Source organism: Blennius ocellaris (assembly GCF_963422515.1).
Source record: "Blennius ocellaris genome assembly, chromosome: 13".
Lineage (NCBI taxonomy): Eukaryota > Metazoa > Chordata > Actinopteri > Blenniiformes > Blenniidae > Blennius > Blennius ocellaris.
This window is the reverse complement of record NC_137662.1, coordinates 15,730,681-15,757,701: the sequence shown is the minus strand read 5'-3', so window position 1 is coordinate 15,757,701 and position 27,021 is coordinate 15,730,681. Positions and strand designations below refer to the sequence as shown.

Here is a 27,021-nt window from a genome sequence, read left to right as displayed (position 1 = left end):
CATGTTGAGCAATTTCTGTCACTCATTATGGCTTGAATGTAATGATTACGTTTTGTTTTTTTAAAAAGGAAAAAAAAGACAATTTGAATACCAGAAAAGGATAAATCTCTTGCTTTACCTACAAAACATGCGACTAGGATCCAAAACAATGCAGTGTAAGGCTGGATTAAATCCAATACTATGATATTTAGATTTGTTAGATCAGGCTTGTTTCACTTGGTCGGGCCGAGCGAGGCCAGGAGGGACCTGAGTTTACCGATGGCTGCGGTAGATGGGACGCTTCAGTGTCCAGTAGGAGCTGTGCCCGAGGTTGAGGGGAGTCATGGAAGTAGATGAAGAGACCCAGTGAATGAAGAAGAGGAAACAGGCGTGTGCTTCATCCCTTGTTTTCTTGAGTGACACCGTGCTAGCTTGTCACTGGCGGCTGCTCTGAACCTTCCTCTAAACTCTTCTCTCCATCCCGAGACTTTTTCCTCCTCTTGTTACCTGGAGACAGAGAAGACCAGGCTGAGAACGGCGTCGGCACAGTTAAAGGGTCTTGTTAAAAATGTAGCTGTCTGTGAACCAAAGAGCCCTAATGACGTTGGCTTTCTATTGAACTGCTGATTATCACCAACTGACGTCCCACCGGCTCAGTTTCTGCCTAAAAATGAGCAAAACTAAATGAGTCATAGTTAATCTGAGCTCACAAGGACGAATGCATCTGGAGGAAGCAGCAGGATGCACGGAGACACATCCCACATCACCTGTTGCTAAGAGACGTCCAGCACCGCCGCGAAGACCGAGAGAAAACTTTCTTCATATCTGACGGCACGTGTGGGCGAGCTGTCACGTCGGTGTTTGTGACGAATTGCACACTCACTCAATTTATGCAAGAGCTTCTTTCCCAGGTTTTCTTCGGAGCTGGACAGAGACAGCGAGCTGATGAAGGGAGAGGTGGACGGCTGAGACTCTGTAGGCACATCTGAGAGACAAACACAAGGGTGACCAGTTCACTTTTAAAGCTTTTTCTGTATCTACCAAATATAATGACTCTTTTTTTTTTTTTTTACTGTAAACAGAAAAAAAAAAAAAATCATGATATATTTTTGTCACTTATGTCTCTTTTCCTGGTTGGGTTTCTGGAATGCTGCAAGTATGTGCATGTATTGTAAATGACTTGGAAAACGTATAAAATGGACTTAAATGGATCCCAAAGCAACGTCTCAGCTGCTTATGGCTTCATCTTATTCTAAAAACAATAACAAGCCAGGGGCTGTAAGTTAAAAGTGGCGCGGAGAAGCTCTCACCATTCTCTCCGTAGGTTTCCGGTCGGTCCTCGTGGATGTAGGGAATCTCATCCATGCGAAGGAAAACTGTGTCGTTCGGACTCCTCTGCCCGTCAGATTTACTGCCTGTGGAGACAAAAAGAGGGAACAATACTTATTGACACAACACATCAGCAACATGTTGCTGCCTCTGGCTGTAGAGGGCGGCAGAGAACCTGGCAGTTAACAGTTCAACAAGAGATTTATATACGATAGCAGCAAATTGAGGATTTAAAATGCCACATTTAAGTTCCAAATAAAAGTAAGCTACTCCAGCTAGGTGGAGATGAAATCTGAACTGGCCCCTATCTCCTTGTAAAGCCCTCGGCTGGACATCCAAGCGAACCATCTGTGCAATTGTATTTTAATGACACTAACAAACGCACACAAAACTGGGTGGCGTGTTGCACACAGCGTAAGACAGATGGTATGTGGAGAAATCCTTTAAGCTTTGCAACCAGTACAGATTGGCCGACTCCATGGCTGCACCAGTGAGACTCGCAATGTGTGCATAGAAATGTTGAGCTCGTTTTGCCCCTGAATGAAAAGAAACATCAACATCTGTTGTCACGTTGATTGCACAACAGTGTAACGTCTACAAACAGTGATCTGGTGTGACGTCTCTTCAATTGATCAGTAACATTATCACTGGTTTTCGCATCTCTACATTTTCATTCTGATATTTGTAAGCTGGACGAGAACATTTTATGGGCCTTTTCGGCAACTGAATCAGGTTCTCATGTTTGTGCCAAATAGCTAGATTAATCATACATTCACTCATTGGGATTTGGCCCTCGCCCACAATGCAAGTGTGTGTGTGTGTGTGTGTGTGTGTGTGTGTGTGTGTATGTGTCTGTTTAAAGCCTTTGAAGCTTCTTTTCCTCTTCAAACAAAATCGGCACCAATCCAAAGCATTGTCAGATTCACACTGAGCTTCAGAGGGGCTCACGGTCATTTACATTTCAAGCCGTTTCTTTCACGAGTGGAGCAAAACAATAAGCACGAAAGTAGCTCAATTATTATTATTTTTTTAGACCATACTCAAAGCGAGCAAAGGAAATGATGCAGCGCTCAGGATTTGTACATTGTTGTATATGAGGGGAAGATGTGTGGATGTGATGATAATGGAGAAAGAAGTATTTTTTTGATATTATTGTTGAATTTGGTGTAAAACTGTCGGTCCTGATATCAGCTAACTGAAACATTTCTGAGAGGCTTCACAGTTTCTTTCACATGGCCTCTCTTTTATGAAAAGCTGCTTGGATCTTAGAAGCACAAACATTCAGTTATAATCAAACAAGAACATAAGTCATCCGTCTCTTTTGTGTTAATAAGTAAAACAAAAATTGACAGCCATTGCTGAGAATTTACTCTTTTTTTAATCAAAAGCTTCAAAGTGATTAATATAGCTCAAAGCAACTTTAACAAATGACTAAACAATCAGTTACCGAGAGAGTTAAGTACTGAAAATGTGTACTCAAGCATGGTTTTTATTAAACTGGAAAAAAAAAACAGTGCAAGGAAATCGTTCAAAACCACTCAAGTGCAAAGTGTGGTTTTCCAAAACTAGTACAAGCCACTTTGTAATTATATCTACTTGCATTGTCATTAGTATTTGATTAATTTCACCTGTACAAAAAACATCTATAATTAAAATACAGTGTATCTAAAAATGACACTATGGCAGTTTGTTTAGTGTCCACATTAAAATTTAAAGCAGGATTATTTTCCAGTTTGAAGAATAAATTAATTGGTAAAAGTTTTGAGTATTATTGAAATTGTAGCTGTAAAGTAAAGACCTGCTAAAAAGTCTACTTAATGACAGCCACACAGTTATTTTTCCGACCGAATTTTGCTGTTGTGTGTCCGTCACGACTCGATTCCTACTTACGGACGATACGGTTTCTTTCGTTGAGCTGGGAGGTGTTGCGAAGGCCACCGTGTGGGTGGAGGTGTGCAAGGCGTGCAAGCCCCAGCCGGGTGTGTGTGTGTGTGAGAGGGAGGGCGATGCTGTGCGAGCGAGCCTCCGGGACCGGCGGCCTCCCTTTGGCATCAGGATCCATGGGGTCCGGCGTCTGAGGCAAGCTGTCCATCCTGGTGGCCGTCATGGCGTTCTGGTAGTGGCTCCTGGTGATCTGTGGACGCAAAGTGTTCATCATGAACGTGTGCGCGCGGTGATTGCAACCACTGTGCACGTGCACAGTGATTGTAACCACTGTGCACGTGCACTCACAGTAATGGCCTGTATTTGAGGGCAATGTAGGAGAGGTGAAGTCACAGGGCACATCCGTCATTTCAGGCAAAAAATAAATAAATATTCACAGTTGAAATGGAGCTCAATTATCCGCAGTGATTAAAGGAAAGAGGGTGCACAGGGAGGAGAGCAAGAGACAGGATGCCTGTGTTCAGTCAGAATCGGGGATTAGAACATATCAAAGGCAAATGCAGCAGCAGGGGGAAAAGTCTGCATTTTGAAATATTTTCAAGATTAAATGAAAAGGGCTTAAAAAAGTGCATTCAGGCAAGTGCTTCCTTTTTTTTTTTTACCATAACTGTGCAGGAAATTAGTCATTTGACTGACTTCATAATAACCATGAAATGCTGTGTGTGTGTGTGTGTGTGTGTGTGTGTGTGTGTGTGTGTGTGTGTGTGTGTGTGTGTGTGTGTGTGTGTGTGTGTGTGTGTGTGTGTGTGTGTGTGTGTGTGTGTGTGTGTGTGTGTGTGTGTGTGTGTGTGTGCGCATTTATATTTGTAACCTTGATGATCTGCAGGTCTGAGAGCTGACGGACTGAGTAGTCGGGTAAATAGACGGCTCCTCCCATGGACAGCTGACCCACACTGGCTCCACTCAGCAGTGAATCAGACTGGTTTAGGCCGCTGCTCCGAGAGCTGAACCTCGGACCTGAACACAGTAGACAACAAGTTAAACGATGATAGTAAAGTGCAAAAGTCCAAGTCTAAAATTGACTTCGCAGTCAACAACCCCCTTTTTTTTCACCTTCACCAACAAAGTGTTGGAGTTTATTGAAATACATTTCACAGCGACTCCACACTTCATTTTGAAGCTCTTTCATTCAGCGAGAAAGTATTTGTACTCCATCCCTGCTTTGGAAGAATTTTTTTAGGTACTTTACATGTTTAAGGATTTTTTTTTTGCATTTACTTCCAATATTTGAACACATAAAGTATATAAGTACTTTTCACTCCACGCATGCTACAAACTGCTTCCATTGTTTACGATCGATTTACAGGGAAACGATTAAAGCAACAGTTATCCATGCTGCAGCTGCAAAAGTTAATGAATTTAAGTACGATCAAGTTAAATCATGAACACCAAGCCTTAAATTTAAGTTAGTCTGCCAGAGGAATTATTCAGAAAGAAACACAATATAGTTTTTACAGTTTTTCTCAAGGTGCTACTTTTCCAGATGCTTAAAGTGAAGACCTAATTCTGTGATGTCTTAATAAGAAATGATCAAATATGTAATGGGGTCCTCCAGTAGCTTTACGTTTCCCCACCGAACACTGCATGTACAAAATCTGCACCCAGCCAGCACACAAAATGAGCCAGAGAGAGGGAAAGTGAGAGACAGGCTTTGTGCTAGCTCTGCAGTCTTAGCTGGATTTCATATAATCCTGCGCAGGTCATGTCCTTCCGCTGGGAAATTCTCTGAAATCACTTCTTTTAATTACTGACTTGCTGCGGCTGCCCCAGCTCTCACAAGCTGACACTACACAGATGCTGGGTGGCATTTTGGCAGGAGAAAATAAAAAACACCCGCCTCTGGCTTTGAATCATTTCTGCAGAACTTGTGATGTCACATTCATGGAGTCTCCTGAATTCATTGATCTGCACGGGTTTCAATGTGCACGAACCTACCGATAGGCAGGGGTGGGATGAGCGCCGGCATGCCATAGTAGGAAAAGGCTCCATTCTCAAACCGAAGAGCCTCCTTTCCAATCTCCACCTCCACCCGTCCCTGCAGCATCAACACAGTTGTTTATATGGATCAGCTCTGAGCTCCACTCTAATAACATTAACAATGAATTGATTGACTCATCTAATGGATCCTCTCACACAGGAAATGTGCAAAAACAACCCCATCATAACAACACAAAGCGTGCACACCATCCAGACTCGGTCTGCATGATTTACTTTCACGGCTACCTGCAGGATCAGGATGAAGTAGTCCACAGGTTTGTTTCTCTGAAAGAGGTAGTGTTGAGGAGCGTGCTTGCTCTTGGGGTTGAACTTCAGTTCCTGCACAATGCTGGGATGTTTGATGAGACGCAGCAAGATCTTCTCCGACAGGTGGCAAGCCCTGAACGGCTCGACCTCTTCGGGTGGGATTTAAAGAGACAAAACACACGAAGACAAGCCAAAGAAAGCACATTGAGCTCCTCATCACTTGTCCTCAATGATATTTTATCCCGCACCATGATCTATGAACCCGAAAAGCACACAAGCACATGAAAACTCGAGCAATGCTACCTGTGGCCAAGAAGCGGTGGGTCGCGAGCAGCAGCTGGGGCGAGATCTTGACTTTTAGCTCATGTTCTGCCAGCTTGAAAATAGAAAAATCCTGCTGTTTCCTTTCATGGTTGGACACTCGTCTCTTGTTCCGATTGTCAGCTGTGAAGGCACAGAGACGGCAAATCATATCCAGTGCATTTTATAGACATTTTAGCACCTTTCACAAAGTCACATAATGCAACACAGCTACAGAGGTTAAAAACACAGTGGGAATTAGTACAGCGTGTGGAGAACACGAGGTGTAGTTAAGAGGAAATACAGAAGATAAAATAGCCGCGTAAACGAATGATAGAATCAGAGTCAGATAGGAAAGTTTAAAGAGTTTTCTGCGGAAATAATGGAGTGTGGGTGTGGCGGCAGACTTCCAAAGACCTAAAATTTAGGATCACTTTTGGTTATCATATGTTTTGCTGAGTCAGGTACTGTAGAGGCAGGTTTGCAATGTCTTTACGTTACAAAAAGCTAATCCAGTTTAATGACTGCCACACAATTGCACTTTATTTGTTTGCACTTTGAATAACTGGCATATTCTCCCGTGTGCCACTGCAGTACTATTGCAACTCCATTAGTTGCTGCAGTTCTTCATTTGCTTACTTAGTACATTGATCAACAGCTGAAGATATCTGGAGCGCATCGTGTGCTATAAGCACACCTCCGACTGGTAAATTGACTTATCCTGTGCAGATGTGAGGAGCCTTAAACATATTATGTTCCATTAAATACAGCACAGCTGCAGCAGGAACAGCTGGTGCTGTAAAGGCCTGAAGTGCAAAGTCGTGAGAGATTACCTCCGTCTCTCTCTCTCTCACACACACACGCACGCACGCACGCACGCACGCACGCACGCACGCACGCACGCACGCACGCACGCACACACACACACACACACACACACACACACACACACACACACACACACACACACACACACACACACATCATGTATCATGGAAATGGGAATAAATGTGTTGTTTCTAAATCACAGCACAAAAATCAGAGTGAAAAGAAGCTGCAGACCAGATTAAAGAGTTTAGCATCTAAATACCTCTCTGTGGAGAGACTTTCCAGCCAATTAAAATGAAAGGATTATGGTGATTATCTGTTGGACTGGGTCATCTATTTGCGTTATTTAATTATGCATCAGAAAGCATCTGGGAACAACAGGGGGGCAAGGTGAAACCAATAGTTTAATGAGAAAACATGAGTATGGATGGGAGGGAAAGGAGCTTACAATGTGCAATTTATGCTGTAATTCCAGTAAAGTGCCTCACAATTGATATGCAGATATATGATGTTGATGTGAGAAGTGATTTACAGTGTGAAGAAAAAATAAAAACTGTAAGCTCTTGTGAAATCCCTCCAGTATGAGAAGTTGACATATCCATTTGCCGTTTTGATACGTACTGAAGAGATCTGTCTCGTCCACGATCTCAGATTTGATGATCTCCTCTATGACGTCCTCCAGTGTAACGATACCCATCACTTCATAGAAGGGGTCCCCCTCGCCTTCATTGTTCACCCTCTGCACCACAGCCAGGTGGGACTTCCCTGCATCACGAACAATAAAACAACACCATCAAAAAAATACACATACACATATTTATTAAAAAAATTGATCTGGGGCTAAAAACTGTTCCAGGAGCAGCCGGAATAACAGCGTCACAAGGATAAAAATAACTCGAGTCAATAGCCTCCAACTGGATCTGTGCAGCCAAGATGAAAATCAGCATTAGTTCGCCAAATGAAACTGAAAGAATACATACACATAAAGTGTGTGTGTATTTGTGTTGTCCATGTGTACAACAGACACGAGAAGAAAGTGGACATGGTGGGGGGGGGGGTTGGCTGACAGTTAGGAAGACTTGGCCCTTACGTAACCACAGAGATTATACAATCAGTCTGGGGATGCCTGAATCTGCTGAATAAACTGGCCATGCTGCTGCCACCTCTGCACACATACACACACACACACACACACACACACACACACACACACACACACACACACACACACACACACACACACACACACACCATGCATTTCCACGAGCGTTTCCTGGTGCTCCCCCTCTGCCTTCCCACTCACTCAGTGTTTAGCTGAACACGACAGGCCTGCCAGATACAATGACGGAGCTCGCCGGCAGCCTCTCTGCAACGAGCCGATAAAGTCAACGTGACAAGAAGTTGCCATCGCCACCGAGCCTGAACATCACCAGAAGAGAACAGGAAAAATGCTACGGACACAATGCTAAAGACGCTATTGCACAAACTAGTCTTCCAGCTCAGATTTATTTTTTTTTCCCTTCTAAAAATACTTTTTGATCCGAACACATTTGATGAATCTCCACGCTTGGTCATCAGAACTCGTCACTGTTTGTTCTGCTGACGTCAGTTTGGAGGCCAGAAAAGTTACCTAACCAAATTCATGATGTCACTGGAGCACAGATTTGAGCAGAAACGTGTAAACAGTCTCCGGCCGTATTTTGAACAAAACCAGTGGCTCATACTAGACGGGCCGATTTAGGAGATCATTGCCAGGGGATAAAATGGATCAAATGCTTTAATCCACTGCGACAAGGAGGAAAAAAAAATGCTGATTGACTGATTGCAGTCTGAAAACAAGGGGCTCTGCCCGGGAGAGATGGGGAGGTTGTACTAAGCATTCAGGTCATCTTGTCGAAAGAGCTCAGGTGAGTCAGAGGTGGAGTTGCCCTGAACTGCTGATATGCATGGGCACTGCATTACATCATTCCTACATTACATAATACTCTTGCAGAACAACACACTTTTACCAGACTCACAGACAGACACACACGCTTGGGGCGAAGCTGGGTCTTCTACGGACATTCTCTCTCGCAAATGTTTCTGCTCCATCAGTTTAGTGTGTCCTTTCCGACTGTTTAAAATACACGTTTTATATCACGCATGTGTTTTCAGCCATTCAGCCATGATAGCCAGACAATCCCATTGATGGAAATAATGCATGGCGGCAATATGTTTTCCTCTCTCGTTCACACATCAAGTTTAATATTTAAAACTACATAATAAACAAAAAAGACAGAAAGCACTTGTGCCAATAATATCCCACATTTTGCAAATTCACACACTGAAGGATTTAACCTAGCACAACTTGTAATGTAAGATAATGTAATTGTCTTTATGTTTCACCTCAAAATCAAACTCATCCAATAAAAACCTCAAAATGTTTAAACTTCGTAATAAAGCTCCTCTTTCTAAAGATCGTTGCATATGCAGTATTTCAACAGCTGTTGTTGAGATTGGGGATTTGATGTGTCAGGATTAATTTGATATGTTTATTTCGATATAAATGTAGCCTGAGTGAGAGACATAGCACTTTTAACACATACTGCATGAGGTTTGGGGATTGTAAGTTATATTATTGAATACTGCTGTTAGTTTTGTATTTTGTATATATATTTGTCATGATATTGATAACCCACATTTTCAACTTGAAAAGCAGCACAGTAACTTTGGCTGCATGTTTAAAGTTGACATCCTATTGAATGATATTGAAAGAATAAGTTTTTTAAATCCTCGACATATATTTTTTTTTAAAAAGACTTTGACTTGAGGTGCATAAACCCCGTGATCTTTGTTCTTATTTACATTATCTATCTAATCCTTTAGAGTTTTATTTTCATCATTGTATAGTTTCTGTTGGATACTACAAGGGATGCATTAAAAAAAAAAAAAAACTGCTCCTCGGCAGACAGAAAAGGTTCTTCAGTGCAAGTTCTTTGTTTTTCTCTTTTTAAATTGTAAAATGAAACACTTAAACATGCACAGCCACTACTGTACTCATACTGATGGACCCACTTAATCCTGCATGGTAACTATTTCAAATCTGAGCAACACCTGAGTTATTTGTTGAGAAACTAAAATCAAAATGGCAAATACATTATGTGAAAAAGAAAACCTGGCCTGTAACTCCAATCAGCAGACTGTGTTTTACGTCATATCACTTGTGAAAATATACCAATAATAATTCCATCAACGCATATGTATACATTTTAATGTACTTCAAATTGACGTCGGCTGCGCTCATAGTCTGGACCGTGTTTTCCACAGTAAATTATGTTTGCAGGCGCTTGTTCATATTTCTTACTGGTGACATTTCCATTCCTTCCTTGAACACAGACCTCTCCCCCAGAACGTCACCCTTCTCAGTGAGACATCACTGCAGCTTCCAGCCGGGCTTCCTGAGCAGCGGGGAGCCGTTACTCTATTACAGTGCCATGGGAAGGAGGCGAGAGGGCAACGGAAAGGTTGGGGCTGAATTTTTCATGCTTGCACAGCAGGGATGACAGCGACCTGCAGGGTTGGGGGAACTTCAAAGTCACCATGGGATGACAATTAAGAGCTCAGAAATGGCGGAAAGGTGAAGCCCGACTTCGCCTTTCCACTTTATTTATGAACCCACGGACAACATGGGAACAGAGTTGAAAAACCATGGGTCAGGAGTTAGCTCGTGGCACGCTGGTGTCAGACTAAATCCATCTTTAATAATCCTGAAGCAAGATGAAGCTGCACACGCCGACCTGTGAGTGGCCTTTGCTGCCACTGACTGACATCTATTCGGCGGCCTGTGTCAATGAAACAGATTTATCTCCTAATCCCCACAACATGAACCAATGTCACTGAAATCCTTATATAACTATGGGGGCTAGTAGACACTCGTATGTCTCTATTTCAGCATATGAAGCTGTCACTCGGGCAGTCAGGGCTGTGTGATGCGGGATTCTGATTCATACTAACTCTTATCGTTAAGACTGAATGAAGCCCCCAGAGAGAGGCGACATACTTACTCGATAGTGAACAGATGCTATCTCGGTGAGAGTGAGCGATGGGAGTGCTGTAATACGGTCAACGCGCTTATGAAGAGATATGATTATCAAACAAAAGATCCAGTGTGTGTGAGTGGAGAGGGAGAGAATCTGTATTGAAAATCCTTTTTGATGAAGGTCAATATTACATTGTGATGAAGAGCTGATAACTGCAAGAAATGAGGTGGTGGTGGTGGGGGGGGGGGGGGGGGGGCAACAGAAATCCCTCTCATCAAGTGGAGTCTTAGGATAACCCCTCTCTGATACCTGGTAGACCTAACCTCTATCTGAACTGAACTCACATTGTGACACAGTGTCTGGTTTCACACATGGCTCTCGCTGCTCAGAGGATCAGAGGGCTTTGCATGCGGGCCCAGGCTGATCCAGCAGACTGATGTAAACTCTGACCTCTGCACTCAAAGTTTAGTCTGTAGGAGCACAGTCACTTCAAAAGGACATCCAACTCTGGGGTGGCAAGAGATGACCATAAAACAGGAAATTAAGGACACACATTTATATACAGACTACTGCAGACACTTTTTAAAGTGGAGTTACCTCTCTTAAACTCCTCCAGCATCACATCCAGTTTGGTGTCGCTGAAGACGCTGTGCATGGGATGTTTGTAAAACTGAGTGATTGTTTTCAGTGGCGTGCAGTCATCAGGATCCACAAAGGCCAAGTCCTTGACAAACAGGATGTCCACAATGTTGGACCTCTCGTTCTCGTAGACCGGGATGCGCGTGAACCCGCTCTGCATGACATCGGACATTGTGCAGAAGTCCAGGACGGCGTCTGACGACAGCATATAGCAGTCTGAGAGTGGGGTCAGCACATCCTCCACGGTCTTGGTCCTGAGCTCCAGGGCCCCCTGGATGATGTTGAGCTCCTCCTTGACCAGGTCATGATAGGGGTCTGTGACACGCAGCATGGCCACCAGCTTCTCTCGGGTATAAAAGCTGCTGATCTCCTGGTGCAGCATGATGTCCAGAATCTTGGAAACTGGGTAGGCGATAGGGAAAAACACCAACATCAGCAGGCGAGTGGCACAGAGTGTTTTGGAGGCAATGGCGAGACTGTGCCTGGACGCCACAGAGTGAGGTAAAATCTCACCGATGAAGAATATCCCCAAAGTGCAAGAGGCAGTGGAGAGAGCAGTCATTCCTAAAATCTGACACATCCACACCACAAAGCAGGTGTTTGTGAGGACGTTGCCAAGCACCACAGTGCAAAGGATATAGTTCCCATGTTTACGCACTGACTCTATTTTCCGTGCGTATTTCTGCTCTTTCTCTGTGCCACTGTTCTGCAGGACCCGCAGCTCCACGGGGTCCAGGGCCAGCATGCTGATGTTCAGACCACTGCAGAGAGCCGACAGCCCCAACAGGAGCACCGAGACCCCCGCCTGGAGCCAAACATCCGCCTCGGGAGGTCTTTCCACCACCGCCAACCAGAAGTCCTTGGTGCTGTAATGCTCCCATTTCACTCCGTCAAACGCGCACATGGAGTAGTATTTGATGACCTCGTCTCTGCGCAGGTCTTTGGCGAGCAGCTCCACCAGCACTGAGTTGTGACTTGAAGTGGATTTGAAAGAGCCCAGCAGCTCGATGTCCGAGCTGCGGGCGTTCTCCTCCTCACACGGATTCCTCATGACCGGGAGCCGCTTGTCCGCGTCGCCGCCGTCCCCTCCCGGTTCCTCGATAAACGCGATCCACGGAGCGGCGGGAGCGGCGTCGGGTCTGCCGCTGGTGTTGCGGCTGTTGGGATGCTCCGTTACCGGGGATGCGGAGTAGTAGACCCTCAGCATGAAGCGGGTCCCCTCGATCGCTCTCAGGACCCCGTCCTGCACGGACAGGTCCCCACTCTGGGTGTCCTCGGGCCGGACGCCGAGCAGCGCCGCTGTCAGGGCCGGCAGAGTGGAGAGGGTGACGGTGAGGAAGAGGAGGGAGAACCGGCGCGGATGCAGGATGCAGCAGTGAGCATCCGCAGCATCCGCAGCCATCATGCTGAATGAACTCGTGAAGGACATGGGAGAGGGTCACGTGGTGTGAGGATGGGATGGTTGGAGCATCTGGGTGGTGTGTCACAGAGAGAGAGAAAGAGTAGAAATCCGGGAGGAGGGGGAATCTTAAATATAAATGACAAGCCCTGACGTAAGCTTGTGCGCTTTCAGCCACTTTCTAAAAATAGAAAGCAGGATATGCCCGATGATAAATGATTAATGTGGTACAGCATTTACAACTAGAACAGAATGGATTTCGTCAGTGGGAATTTTAAAATCAAAACCTGGACTCAAATCAAACCCTCTGCCAAAGCAAATATACTACGCAGCTGTATTATAATGAGTTATGGATTTACACACACGTTTCACCTCTCAAAATGTTTTTTAGGCGCCACTAGATGGTGCTATTATGACCCTTTACGCAGAAACCCAGAAAGAGAACAATCTGCAGAATACATTTCAGACTTTGTTGAATACACGATTTTATGTGTGCAGACTTCTTTCTCTGTCATAACAGTACTTTTGTTTGCAGACCTGGAGACCTGTAACAAATAAATCAACATTTGCAATCGCTACGTTTTAGAAGACTAAATATTGACCATATATGTATGGTTTGATTGAATTGTTATCATCATCATCATCATCATTATTATTATTATTACTATGATTATTATTATTGTTGTTGTTGTTATAATAACAATAACAACAACAATAATAATAATAATAATAATAATAATAATAATTATTATTATTATTATGTTATTATTACTACTACTACTACTACTGCTACTACTACTACTACTACTACTACTACTACTACTACTACTACTACTACTACAGTAGGGTTCAGTTCAGTGATTCCATTCTGCAGGATTTATAAGGCACTAAAGTGACATCTGAGAGTCCTGCAAGTCTTAAATATACTCTGCTCCCTTTTAACCACACATCCACCATATCATCTGGAGAAGAGACTTTGTGCGCCGAAACAAAACAATCTGAGAACTGAGATAAAGATCAATTTATAAGTCTTGCATGCGGTGTATGAGAAGACATGGTGCTAAGCCCTGAGAGGTAACATCACTCCGTTATATCACACATCCGTTTGGAAACTTAAATAACATCGGATAAAACTAAAACTCCCCACGTGTTACAAACAAATGGAAATTATATCAACTGGAAATCATCATTGTTATTATTTAAAGGTGGTACTTTTTTCCTTTTGCCACTAAGCAAAACTGCGCAGATTGTAGCTACATGTTTGATAGTGGAAAAAGACCCAAATAAAGTTAATATAAAGAAAGTTATATCAACGAAATCAATAACTGAATCAATTATTAATTTTCGTAACTTCTGCAACTTTTGTTGTTGTTTTTTTTAAATTACAGCCTGTTGAACTAATAAACTAATCTTCATACTCAGCTGAATAGATTTGTCTATAAAGTGTTATTACATTATGAGGAATTTAAAATTCTGTAATTAAAAATGTATTCTAAATGAGAAAAATAATTGTAATCCATCACGTTGCTATTTTACTGATGATTTCTTTGTATCCAAGTGCAAAAAATAAAATCCCAAAAAGTACTTCTCGAGTCCAAACTGCTCCTTCAAACGACCACGCAGCTGAAAAGTGGAATAAAGCTGAGAAGAGATTGATGTGGATTTATTCGATGACGATTTATGTTTTGAGGGTTTTTTTAATCACCGATTATGTTTTCTGTGATTAAATATAAATAAGACATATTTCTAAATAGTAACATTAAGTGAATAAAAACGAATTCTCTACCAAAAGCCAGGTAATAAAGTTAAGACATCTTATCTCAGTAACATCTCTGTTCTTCATATTTGACTAAGCGGAGCGACTCTCTGGGTGGGTCTGTAACTCTACGCAGCTCCGTTTTGCTTTTAATGTGAGTCTAAAATGCGCCTCAAGTTAACAAAAAAATTATCAAACACATTTAAGAAGTTTTATTTTGTCAAATCAGCTAAACTTTATCTCTAAAAATCTTTGGAGGCAACATCAGGTTCCTTTTTCAATTCTTTTTTTCCCTATAAAGTGACACGTTAGACATCCCGATACTCATTAAAAAAAAAAAGATAGAAAAAAAAACTAAGACTATCTAAACGTTGTAATGCGGTGACTTTATTGGAACCACATGTTGCCAGTGATGTCCAGCTGTGCCAAAAAGACAACTTTCTGAAATCTGAAGCAGCAGACGATCTAGGAATCTCTGCTGTCAGAGGCCCAGAGAACACAGAGCTGTGTGCCATTTCATCTTGGTATCACAGTTATCCTATACTGGGATGTCTCTGCCATTGAAGAGCCGCCATGTAAACCGTGTGGCTTTTTCCCACTTTTAAGAATTACCCAATTATCCTCACAGATGCGTCTCCATCAAACAGCAGGCGTCTTTTAATGCGTTGACACCTTCAAAAAGTTCTCACTTGTGGTCTGATGCGTTCGTGAGACTGAGTAGTAAGCCGGGATAAAAGGATTATCTCGGGTTTAAGCGGCACAATTTCCTCTTATTTAGCTTGCTGCTCATTTGCGGGACAGCAGTGACCTTAAACGACCACATTTGGCTGCACTGACCGCCTGGGGAGCGTCGAGCGCCCCGCGCCCTGGACAGATCACAACACACTGCAGTCACTTTGTTTGGCATGTTTCTTGCTCACAAGCACCCTAAAAACATCTGGACCTGAAAGTCACATAAAGGAGTTCATAGGTGAGGTCCATGTGTAGAAAGTTACATCTCAAATAGGTTTTTTGATGTTCAAAACAAAACCAAAAAATATTTCCACAAACCCATATTGCCATTTGCAAACGTCATCTGGACAATGTGCAGTCAATCAGTTGTTTGTCAAAACACTTTTGTCCTCCATAGGGAATATTAAACAAGTCTTTGACAAGATTCTATCTTTTGGGGAAAAAAGGCTCTTTTGTTCTTGTGAAGGGTCGCCTGAATATTCGTGCAGGACTCTTTCGACATCTTTTTTTCGGGGAATATTGAGCCTTGATGGTGCAGTTTTGGGACGGAGACCTGAAGTGACTTTTTAAAAATAAATTATATATATATATCCCAATAATATACACATACACACGATTTACAATGGGTCCTGGATCGTTCAACCTCAATTGTTACTGAAGAGTTGAGAGAACAACTTTTAAATAGTTTATATTCATACCTCAGAAAACCTTAGAGGGGCGGTGCTGCCTCCTCTCCTCCTCCCAGCTTCTGGCTCTCACAACCGGGAAGGCTGATTCGGGGCGTGCGCTCTTATGCGCAGCTCCCAAAAATACTCCGAGGGGCGGGGGGCAGAGGGGGTGAGACAGCTAGACAGGAAGACAGATCCAGATCGATGAGACCGAAGTAAAGAACCGTCATCGATCTTTGCTGCGCCAGTCTGTCAATCCGTTTTGGGGTTTTTTTTTTTTCTTCCTCCCATCTTTAAGTCTCATTACGCGCACTCATCTCCCCGCTCTCCAAACCAAGAAGATGCCCAAATCCCCACCGTGCGTATTCCCGTGGTCCTCCCTGTGGCTGGCATCTGTGATTACTTTGGTGGTGCAGTCTGTGCTCTCTTCCTCCTATTCCTCTTCTTCCTCCTCTACGTACCAGAGACCTGCGGCCGGTGGGAAGCGGCTGGGCTTTATGGAGAGGACGCTGGTTCTTCTGGATGTCAACACTCGCAGTCCGATAAGAGTCCTCAACGACAACTTCCTTTCTTTGCAGCTGGACCCCTCGATTATCAAAGACGGATGGCTGGACTTTCTGAGGTATCAAAAAGCTCTTTTGGTTCGCCATCCACATTATTCTGACGAGGCGTTAAGCTACAAAATATTCTTCTTTTTTTTTTATCCATTACGCACTCAGCCACGTTTCTTCCGAAGTTGGAGAATTGAACGTTTAAGCTCCGCGACGGTTTTTGCCCGAGATGATCAATGTTCGCATTAAACACATCATAGGAGATGAAGCTGCAAGGGCTGTACTACTTAAAAGTGTGTTTATACTGGCCTCCTTGGCTTATATAGAGATGAATTTGAGACACACATTGCGCATCTTCAAGATTGGACAAAACTGTTTGCGTGTCCCTTGCTCCCCTACTCTTTAATGCAAAATTATGACATAACTTGATAAATCTGAGTTTAACTTTATATTTATTTGAAGCACTAAGGTTCACCTGAATACATCTAGTGTTTCAACATATATGCTGCTAATTTTACATTGTATGGACAATGTGTTAGTCAAAATGTATTTTTTTTAAACAAAACTTTTCTATATTATTTTGTAACTTCGAGCTTTATGTTATTTGACATAGACACAGTGAGTCCATGCCTTGTGAAAATTCCCACTTTGAAGTAAAGACAGGAAATATTAGTGAAAATTCTTGTTTATATTAGTCTTAATTTGAATGAATCTAGACAAATATTGTTTATGGCGTCAGGCATAATAACGTGAATAACAATAACTGACTCACACTGTCAGTTTACTGCATTTAAAGTTAGACATTGTATTTTACGGTTTTATCTATGAGCCCATTAATCCTCAATAATAAAAGTTGAGTTAATTTCAATATAGTAAACTTTTAAAAACATTAATATATCATATGTTAACATACTTTCCAACACAGTTTCCAACTATAACTTTCGCTTTAGCTTCATAACTAAACGTACCACGCCTTTGTAAACATGTATATGACAAATACTTTGCTAAAATGTGAATGTTTGTTCTTAAAGGCCGCTGAGCCTCAGTTAAAGTATTTTCCCGCATCTCTGTTGTTTTATTGTCGAAACTTTAAGCCGTTTCATCTGTAATGTAAAATCAAAAGTCTTTCTTGGTAACTTTAATGCGTTTTCCGAAATGTCAAAACTTTATTTGCAATGAATCCTAACTTACATAAGCTACAGTTAATTACATATTTTACTACTTAACGCGTTCACATATTTCAGACCCCGGAAGTTGCAGCCGCTGCATTGAAGTTCTTTTATTGTAATCCTTAGTCATCATTTATTTCCTTTAACGTTTTATGTTTATATAGTCTCCATATAGCAAATTAAACCACAATTATTATTATTATTATTTTTTTTAAGTATGAGATACTTCTTTATATGAACGCGTGTGAGTTTTTTTGCAACAAGAAGTCTGTTTCTAGGCCTGGATGAGATGCTGCAATTTAAAAAAAAAAACAGTTTAGTAAAGATCTTTATCGACTGGACAATCTAATTATACGACTAAATATAGAAATTTAACTTTTTATTTTGTCTGCGCTTGACGCGTTTAAATAATTCTTGACCTTGACTATGAGTGACGCTGATTCGAATCTCCGGTTGCGCCAGGAAGTTTTCAGTGTAAAGACATGAGACGTTGCTAGGAGTGGAAGCCAGTATAGTAACGGTGCATAATATATCTATCTGTTTTCTTTTGTTCTATTTCTGTTCTCTTTGCTGACCAAATCATTCTGTATAGATTTTACATTGGTGCCTGTCTCTGTGCGCATGCAGCTCCAAGCGCCTCGTGACCCTGGCGCGCGGCCTGTCGCCTGCATTTCTGCGCTTCAGTGGAAAACGAACCGACTTCCTGCAGTTCAACAACCAGAAAAACCCCAACAAGATCAGAGGGCCCGGGCCGGACTACTACCTGAAGAACTACGAGGACGGTGAGGAGACACAGACACGGCTTCTCTCTCCTTCCTCCTCCCCCTGCCGCCTCACTGCGTGTGTTTCTGTCCGACATATTTCAGCGTCTGTTTCTACCATGTCAGTGTTTTTCCCCCCCCTTCGGAGCAGATTCATTCTTTACTTTGGAACTTGTCTTGTTTGTTTAAACTTTTTTGTTTTACGCACTAACTTTATTTAATGCCACATCAATCCGACAGTGTTAAAAAAAAAAAAAAAAACTTCCACACGCTCATTTTCACAAAGGCTTCTTATTTATATACCATGACACATCTGATTTAAACTCGAAGTAGAGCTTGTGTAACAACAACTTTTATTATGAGAAAAAAAAGTGATTGTACCTGACAGTCGTGTTTTGTGCCGCAGTATAAGTTAAGTCGAGGGGTCACAAACAGATCAGTTTGATCAGCAACTCCGACTTTTTTTTTTTTTTTTTTTTTGTCACAAAAAAAATTAACATTACTCTCTGAGAAAGTCTGTACTTGATAATCCATTTGCTGCTTGCTTATAGGGTCTCAGTGTTGTAATGTCCGTTGGTCTTTCAAAAACGGGAATCTAAAATACAAATAACTATTACTTCTATTGGAAAGTGAGAATGAAATTCAGTATCTGCACGTTTTGCAATATTACTTTGCACAGTGATTACTCTCTGGTTAGGTAGTTTTGGCCAAATATTTGGTTCTTCTGGTTTAATGTAATGTCAGTGTGATGTTATCCACAGCTTTGAAGGACAATAAATTAAAATCTTCAGGTAATAATTGTATAGGGTTCAAGTAAAATCAGAACACAATTCAACATTAGTCATACATGACAATATGTTAAGCGATTTTATTTGTTAAAGGTCTGGGGAAAATCTTTAATTTGTTTCAAATTGTGTTCAGATATTGTGCGCAGTGACATTGCACTGGACAAGCAGAACGGATGTAAACTGGCCAACCATCCCGACATCATGCTGGAGCTGCAGAGGGAGAAAGCCGCCACCACGCAGCTTGTCCTGCTGAAAGAGCAGATGTCCAACATCTACAGCAATATTACAATAACAGGTAGGAGATCACAAGCACACACACACATATGTTGGCCTTTTTTTTCCCCTGGCTCCTGTTCATATCCGGACGTGCGCGTTATGTGCCGTCTGGACCTTGTGGGTCATGGGCCTTCGTGCATGAGCGTACGTGCACATGCTCCTGCTCTCATGAGGTTCAAAGCATGCCAGTGTAAACCATCAGCTTTCAGAATGACAAATGCAATTTGTAGTGGGGGAATGTGGAGATGGATGGAGCAGAGACTAGTAAACAGAGTGCTGACATTCTCACCGGTTACAGTTAACCTGACCGCAGAAGGACCTCTGAAGTCCTGAATTTGGGTGGGCTGCATTACTTATCTGTTATTGTGATTGACTGGATTGGAAATGAGAAACTGCAGGAGAAGAAAGTCAATGAGGGATTTGTCATTTGAGATTACCGCAGTGTTTTGATGGAGGCGTGCACAACCTTTAGCTCGACAGTGAGTTGCTTCAAGGAGAGTATGTCCAAATTGACCTCACTACTTTTCAGTCAACTTTTTTTTTTTTAATTGCAAAAATATATGGACTGTTGATTTCGGCTACAATATTATGAAACTTAAATAAAGCCATAAGAGACACACACACACACACACACACACACACACACACACACACACACACACACACACACACACACACACACACACACACACACACACACTCAGCATTTTGTAAATGAAGTGGGTGGGGGAAGGTCTTTGTTTTTTGTTTTTTTTGGGCAGATTGGGATTTATATCCCGGAACAGCGAACCACCCAAATAGTGAGTCATAAAAGCCAAAGAACTTAAGAGAAAAAAAAAATAAGATGTGCAGCTCAGTCACAGCGAATAAAATTATTTAATGTACCAAGTCATCGTTCGATGGTTAGAAGTGTGGCAATATAAACAATCATGTCCCTGCTGAAAAGATAATAATCAACTATTAAAATAAAGATTCCTGCTGAATAATATTGGCTGAAACACGCACAGAACCAGTGACCTGACACGAGTCGGTCCGCAGTGTATTTTTCATGTATTTAGTGTGTTCCGCTCTCCCGGTACGAAGTGATCCGCTTCATGCTGCCATATGACTGATAGAGCCAGAGACGAGCGGCATACTTCCATTGCCTATTTTCAAATAGTCTCAAGTGCAATAGTGAAAACATGGCTTCATTGCATTAATCAAAGTAGGCAAATAGATAGAGAAAGAATTTGGTGGTGTTTGTACAAGAGGTTCAGGTCTGGTGTTGTGTACTACAGCAAGTTCTGGTTGATCTTGCGGTGTTTCAAGTCAATTTGGCCTCACCGCCAACATATGTTTGATATTTTTAGACTTGTGTGAACTTAACATTATTGAAACGCGTTGTCCTTCACACACCGATGTTGGAAAAACATGAATCGATATCTTGGCGACTTCATTATACGCTCGCCGTGGAGTCACTCCATCTTTATCTGTATGGTTATCTCCTGGAAAGAAAGGGGGAAAAAAAAGGCAAATGAAATGAAGCCATGCTTGTACAACTTGTCTTTTTCTCACACATGTGCAATGGTGTGAATGTCTCGCAAAATTAAGACCACATTTCTCATAAACCCCACAGCTTCCTGTCACAAAAACGATGTTCCCACTTGCTCACTTTGTTGCGACATGGAGGCCAAACAGATGCAGGCGGTCATCTGTGTGATGGTCAAAGAGAGAGAAAGCCCATTACTCATTTAATGATGAAAAACTATGCCTGGGTCTTTTAAGGGTTTTGTGCCGACGCGGATGACTTTGGTCAGATACCGTCAAATCTAGAAATAAAGAATCAGTTTGATTGTACAGGTGGGAGTCTTGTGAAATATTACTGGAAAATATTTGCGCCTTGAAACTTATGGTGCCAATGAATCACGTCTAAATGTCATTTTCTCACGTGCTTGTCGACTTTCGTTCCATTGCGGTGATTCAGTAGGACCTGATATAGGACTTTGTCAACGTAGATTTGAACTTCTGCTGTATGGGCTCTGATTAAGGGGTAAAAATAGGTTCGCCAGAGAGAGGCACCGTGCTGCTTTTGAGCAGGTGCAGATGGGAAAACGGGAACAAAGCCAAGCAAAAGGACTTTATTTTTAAATGATCTACAGTGAAAGGGGTCTCCCAGAAATCCCCCCCCCCCCCCTCAAGAACAGACAAAAGCTACAGGCTCATTCATGGGAAATGTTCAGAAGCTCAAAGGCTTTTTTTTTTTTTTTTTAAATAAGTCAGAAGCATATGCACAGATGAAGTAAAAAAAAAAAAGACTTAGATGTGTAAATACATTTGAGTTACAGCCTCATTATTGCGTTGACTTAGCATGTTGAGCGATCTTGAATCTGTGCTAAGACCCCTCATCTCTGTGGTGGAGGGAAGCGGTGGTTACTAAGGATGTGTTTAAATGCAGTCTGGTAACAATTAGTCCAAATCCACTGTGTGTATGTATGCGTTCGTGTGCCAGTGTGTGTGTGTTAAGGCAGGTGGTGTTTAAAAGACCTTTAACAGTCTCGCTCCATCCTTTTCCACTCACCACTGTCTGACCTTTGACCCCGGCTTGTTAGAGCTATCAGTAATGGGGCCATACTGGGTTAACGTGCACACACACACACATTCAGCAGGGGGAATTTCGACGAGAAATTGCTCCAAACCTCAGACAAGGTCATGGCCAGCGTCATTCCATGTCTCTCTGCAGGAGTATATCCCTCCGTCAGACGCCACTTCCTCCACGTTCGCCTCTCTTTTTCTTCCAAGCGCTCTCCTTCCTCCACCTCCATGAGTTCCCCCTGCTCGGCAGCTTCACACCATCTTCTAATTTTCTCTCTGTTGTTTACTGTTAGCTTAGCTCTGTATATTGTGAAGCCATGTGAAAGTCCCGTGTTTATTTGACACTTCAGAGAATGGGACAGTCAATCCGTCCGACCTCAGGACCTCAAAGGCCTCATTCGTATATTCACGCCTCAAAGAATAAACACGACTCGATTTAGAAATTCCTGCACTATGTCATAAGACCGGCTGATCAATATTTGAGAACACGGACATGGGGGGTGGGGGGGGGAGTCAAACGCAAGATGTTATCAGTCACGAGATCTGTGGCTGCTGGTGGGACGCTATCTGAGAGTTTGTCTTTGATTCTAATGAGATAGGAAACATTGAGCAGAAATCAAACGCACACATTGATTAAGCTAAAGAAAGAGACCGTGTATATTTGTGGTTGTATCCAGTGGCACCAAAAGAGCCACACAGATTAAAGCCACCGGTGACCCGTCCGGTGTGAAACCTGCATCGTCGGCACAGACTGGCTCATGGGACCACGTCAGAGGAGGAAGTCGTCACTTACACGGTGCATGTTGAACCTCATGAAACTTTAGTTTTATTTGTTGTTAGTTGATACTTGTTGCACAAGAAAAGAAAAGGCGGTGTCCAATCTTTTCAGTAGTTTCTGTCCTTCAATATGATGAAACATTTGCAGGTTACTCAAAATATGCCAAAATAATTTCCTGCTTTTTGAAAATGGACATTCTCTTTCACACAAGTTTTATTGTTCATATTATTTAATATCAAATGCAGTTTCAAATGTTATAAGATTCAATTTGGAGATTTTACTGAAAATAACAAAGACTTTTCCAACACAAAGAGCCAACACATGACTGTTAATGTTATTGTGAGAAGAATAAATGTCATGTCTTGTCAGTTTTACAAATTCCAGAGTTCCTCTCGTACTGGGCAGATTAATTTTTATATTGTAATAGTGCGTTATCAGAAGAGTAGAACTGACCTGTCTCACAATTCTCTATTACCAGATATAAGTGGGTGAACAGTTCTTGTGCTTCACAAGGAAAGAAATTAAAAACTATGAAAAAAATAATACATTTGCCGTAAATGCTTGGCCTATTGCAAGCCGGCTGTGTGGCTGAGCTTCTGGAGCAGCTTCAGTCTGTCAGCAGGTCACACACTCTTTATTATTATTATTTTTTTTAATTTTACATAATTTCCTTAAGGCAACAGTTACAAAAACGTGTTTTTTTTTTCTCCCATTTTGAAGTAATTGCATTCAGTGTTTACTATTTGCTGAATGTAAAATAAGTGTGATCGTCTGACAACAATATAGATTATCGATTGCTGTTTCTATAACAGATGCTACTGGGTGTCTGTCAGCAAATCCACTGCTTCATCCAACTCAGCGTCTTGGTGCGCTGGAGCTCTTCTTTGCTGGCTGTGGGTGGAGGCAGGATACAACTTCCAACAGTCCACACACAGAGCGAGAGAGACACACACACACGCAACTACACACATATTGACTTCTACAGAGTCCCAAGTTAACTTCAAACATGTTTTTGGACTGTTAGAGGAAAACTCAAGGACATGACAAAACCGGGTGCGAGCTAACCATTATCCACTGTATGATTGCTATTGATAACTTGCTATTTTTAATAATTCCTATGAGTCTGGTGGATGAACTATGGAGTTGACGGGGGAGAGCACACCATGGTTAAAAAAAATGAGTTAATATGTGCAGACAGGAGTAAATCTGTGAATTTATCTTGTTCAAACCAGAGCAAATAACTTCTCCTGTGGCTTTATGTGACAAATAACTTTGCTCTTTTTTAATTGACAGTAGCAGAGCAAGGCTAACCAGGCCACAAAGAGCCTGGATTTTGGTTCAAGGCGTCACACTAAAGAGCTTTATGTTAATGTTTAATAAGTCAGAAATTGGCTGCACTTTCAGGCACATGGTTTGCAGCCTCACATCACGATTTAGCCTCTTTTTGCTCTCTCTCTCTCTCTCTCTCTCTCTCTCTCTCTCTCCCTCTCTTTCTAAGTCTGATCTCACACTCGCATAGTATCCAGTGACACGAATGTTTACAGTGTCTAATCAGTTGTTATGTTTAAGTAAACACGGCTGAAAGTGAAGTGGACACTAATACCTGAGCCTCTCTCTTTGAACCGCCTCTCAGGCCAGTAGCAGCGTATTGAGCGGCACCGAGAGGAAACATGAGAGGGAGGAAACTGGAGGAAAGGCATAGGAAGCAGAAGACATTTTGATAGTTATACAACACATTTCAAAATTCTGGTCACTAAGCACAATGAGGCAAGTTCATTACTTCAAATTGGTACGTCGGCGATGCTTGACTTTCCATGTCCACAGTCGCTTTCTTGGGCAACAATGTATCCTGTGAGGTTTGTCTCTTTCCCCAGCATGCCTTATTTCCTAAAAGAAAGATTCCCAGATAAAAGAAAAAGTGAAATTCCAAAGTAACGTCTATACTTTCAGACCAGAATTTGATGCAGACGTTATTAACACCCCAATGATCCCAGCAGTTGACATTAATTATTTCAATGTGATGTCCTGCAGGAACTTCGACATCAAACAAAATGTGCCTCTTACCTTGAGAACACACTTGCAGTGTGTGAGGAATCCTTGACTTTTATAGGCTGATTTTCACTCGTGATGTGTGAAAGCTGACAGGCCTGCTTCTCTTGGACTGCTCGGTGACGTTGCTTCCACCACTGTGAGAGAGAAACATTTTATCTTCCCAGCGAAATGCACCTCGCTGCCCTGCAGTCCGTTATGTCAGTGGGTTTTCGTCTGGACGGTACTTTTTTGATACTGCTGCTTACAGGAAGAAACGTTTCTCTTTGGAGTTTGGATTCTACCACGTAGCACTGAGTGAGAATAGCAGTGACTGTTTACATTTTTGCGTAGGATCCTAGTTCAATCTGGAAGATGGATTGTGTTTTTTTATAGTCCTCCTCCTACTCTCAACATTTACTACACTGAAAATATTATGTTTATTGTACGGATGTACATCAAGTATGGACACACACACACTCGTCTTTGTCCCAGTTAACAGAATTTCAGCATAAAAGTCATCGTCTGTGTGACAGCAATGGAGAAGACAGCGGTGTAGCTTGTGTCCCAGACAAAACGCGTTATGAGCAATGTGAGTGAGTGAGCGGGACATGAGAGGAAAGCACGAGGTTAAAAAAGAATCTGTAAACACTCGGAGAACGCACTGATCTGGGAATTTACTGAACATCTGCGAGTGGCTTGAGCATGTTTTCATCAGAGCAAACTGGCACAGCTGTCTGTAGTCATAGTGCCTCTGGATATAACTTTCTGTTTTTACTCATTTGAAAATCAAAACATATTTCCTTGCAACAGTGGGAAATATGCTCCATCCTTCCTATTAGTTCTGCTATACGACTCTTCCAGGACTTTACCCAGCCTTTTCTTAATTTCACGTCTGAACCTCTTCAGCACGGAGGTCGCCGTGTTTCATGCAGTGCCTCCGTGCGTCTCGTCGTAGGAAACTCTCCTCCGTGAATACGCACATGCAACACGTGAATCATGATGGATTCAATCTTTAGTGCTGCAGCCGCTTCAGGCCCCAATCCATCTCCATCTCATTGCTGAACACAGATTTACGAGCGTTTCTCCTGCCAAGTTTCTCACTGTAACACGACGGTGCAGCACGTTGCCGTGTCGGCAGGAGCATGAATTTAATCTGCTTGGATTTGTTGATATCCATAATGATATGATTAGATGTGATGCGGCCATTGTGGATCTTGGACAGCAAGGGGGCAAAGCAAAAGACGTTAAAGAGTGTGTGTATGTTTTTGCATATTAAGCGTCGGGCCGATTGTTTGAAGAGGGGCTTAAATCACGCTGTGCTGTCCTGCCAACAAGCGGGATGAGTCAAAAGTGCAGTGTTTCTGTACAAAAACATTAGATTTTGGAACAGCATCAGAAACAGGGGGTGATCCCAAACAGCAGCTCCAGACTGTGAGCTTTTCAACAGACATTTTTATGTGTCTCACTTTTCCACACAGTTAGGATGAAAAGAAATGACTATCCCCTCATTCAAGAGGGAGTATTTATAATGTATGAGGACAATTTTAATATTTGTGGTGAAGAATGAAATTTTTCTACGAAACAAAACTGAAATTTAGATGGATTATGGCTACGCTCTTTCTTTCTTTTTTTTTTTTTTTTATTTACTCATCAGATTAAGTGAGAACCTATTTAGTGCTGTAGCAGATTATCTGAAGTGTTGCAATAAATGTTGATCTTAATCAGATGGTGATGCATTGGAACCAGATTGAGGACAGAGCTGTCGATACGGAACTTTCATGAAACACCCAAATCTAGTGGACGTCCGACACCGACCCACCTGGCAGTCGTTCAGCTAAAGCAGCGCTCGTGTTAAAAGGGAAGGATTCTCATGTCACCAGGAGAATCATCGAATTTGAAATAAGCCCTTAAAGGTGCACCGACACAAATATGAGATGAGTGAAAAACCTGCCAATGTATCAAATGATCAAATCATGTGAACAGGTCAAATAATGGCAGAACTTGCAATATACAAATTAAAAAATAACTTTTTATTTATTTATTTATTTATTTATTTTTGTCTTTACTTTAGAGTCACTTCATTGACTGGATACATAGTTATGAATAAAAGCCAAACGAGCACAAGTTTGGATGGTTTGATTAAGTTCTACAACTCATTATATTGGGACCAGAAGAGTTGTACTAAAGTGTTGCTCAGACATATAAAATAAATGTTATTTGTGATATAATTGCAGTGGAAATATTCAAGTTAAAAATATC

The 27,021-nt window shown here is 42.1% G+C and overlaps 2 protein-coding genes across 2 annotated transcripts in view; one reads left to right on the top strand and one right to left on the bottom strand.

Moving 5' to 3' along the window:
• Positions 1-406: 406 nt before the first annotated feature.
• cnnm1 (cyclin and CBS domain divalent metal cation transport mediator 1) lies at positions 407-12,711 on the bottom strand (the record flags this gene model as incomplete). The annotated part of the gene is made up of 10 exons (XM_080507119.1): positions 407-486; positions 863-964; positions 1,290-1,390; positions 3,195-3,442; positions 4,064-4,209; positions 5,188-5,287; positions 5,476-5,645; positions 5,800-5,940; positions 7,246-7,389; positions 11,241-12,711. The coding sequence occupies 10 exons, from the start codon at positions 12,709-12,711 to the stop codon at positions 407-409; spliced, it is 2,703 nt and encodes a 900-aa protein (XP_080363245.1).
• A 3,452-nt stretch (positions 12,712-16,163) lies between these two features.
• hpse2 (heparanase 2) overlaps positions 16,164-27,021 on the top strand; it is a gene marked incomplete at its 3' end in the record, with an annotated part of 50,086 nt that continues 39,228 nt past the window's right edge. Inside the window, exons 1-3 of the mRNA XM_080507594.1 lie at positions 16,164-16,459; positions 18,185-18,339; positions 19,240-19,401. Of these exons, the coding sequence (XP_080363720.1) occupies positions 16,179-16,459; positions 18,185-18,339; positions 19,240-19,401 (598 nt within the window). The 5' untranslated portion in view covers positions 16,164-16,178. The remainder of the gene's footprint in view (positions 16,460-18,184; positions 18,340-19,239; positions 19,402-27,021) is intronic.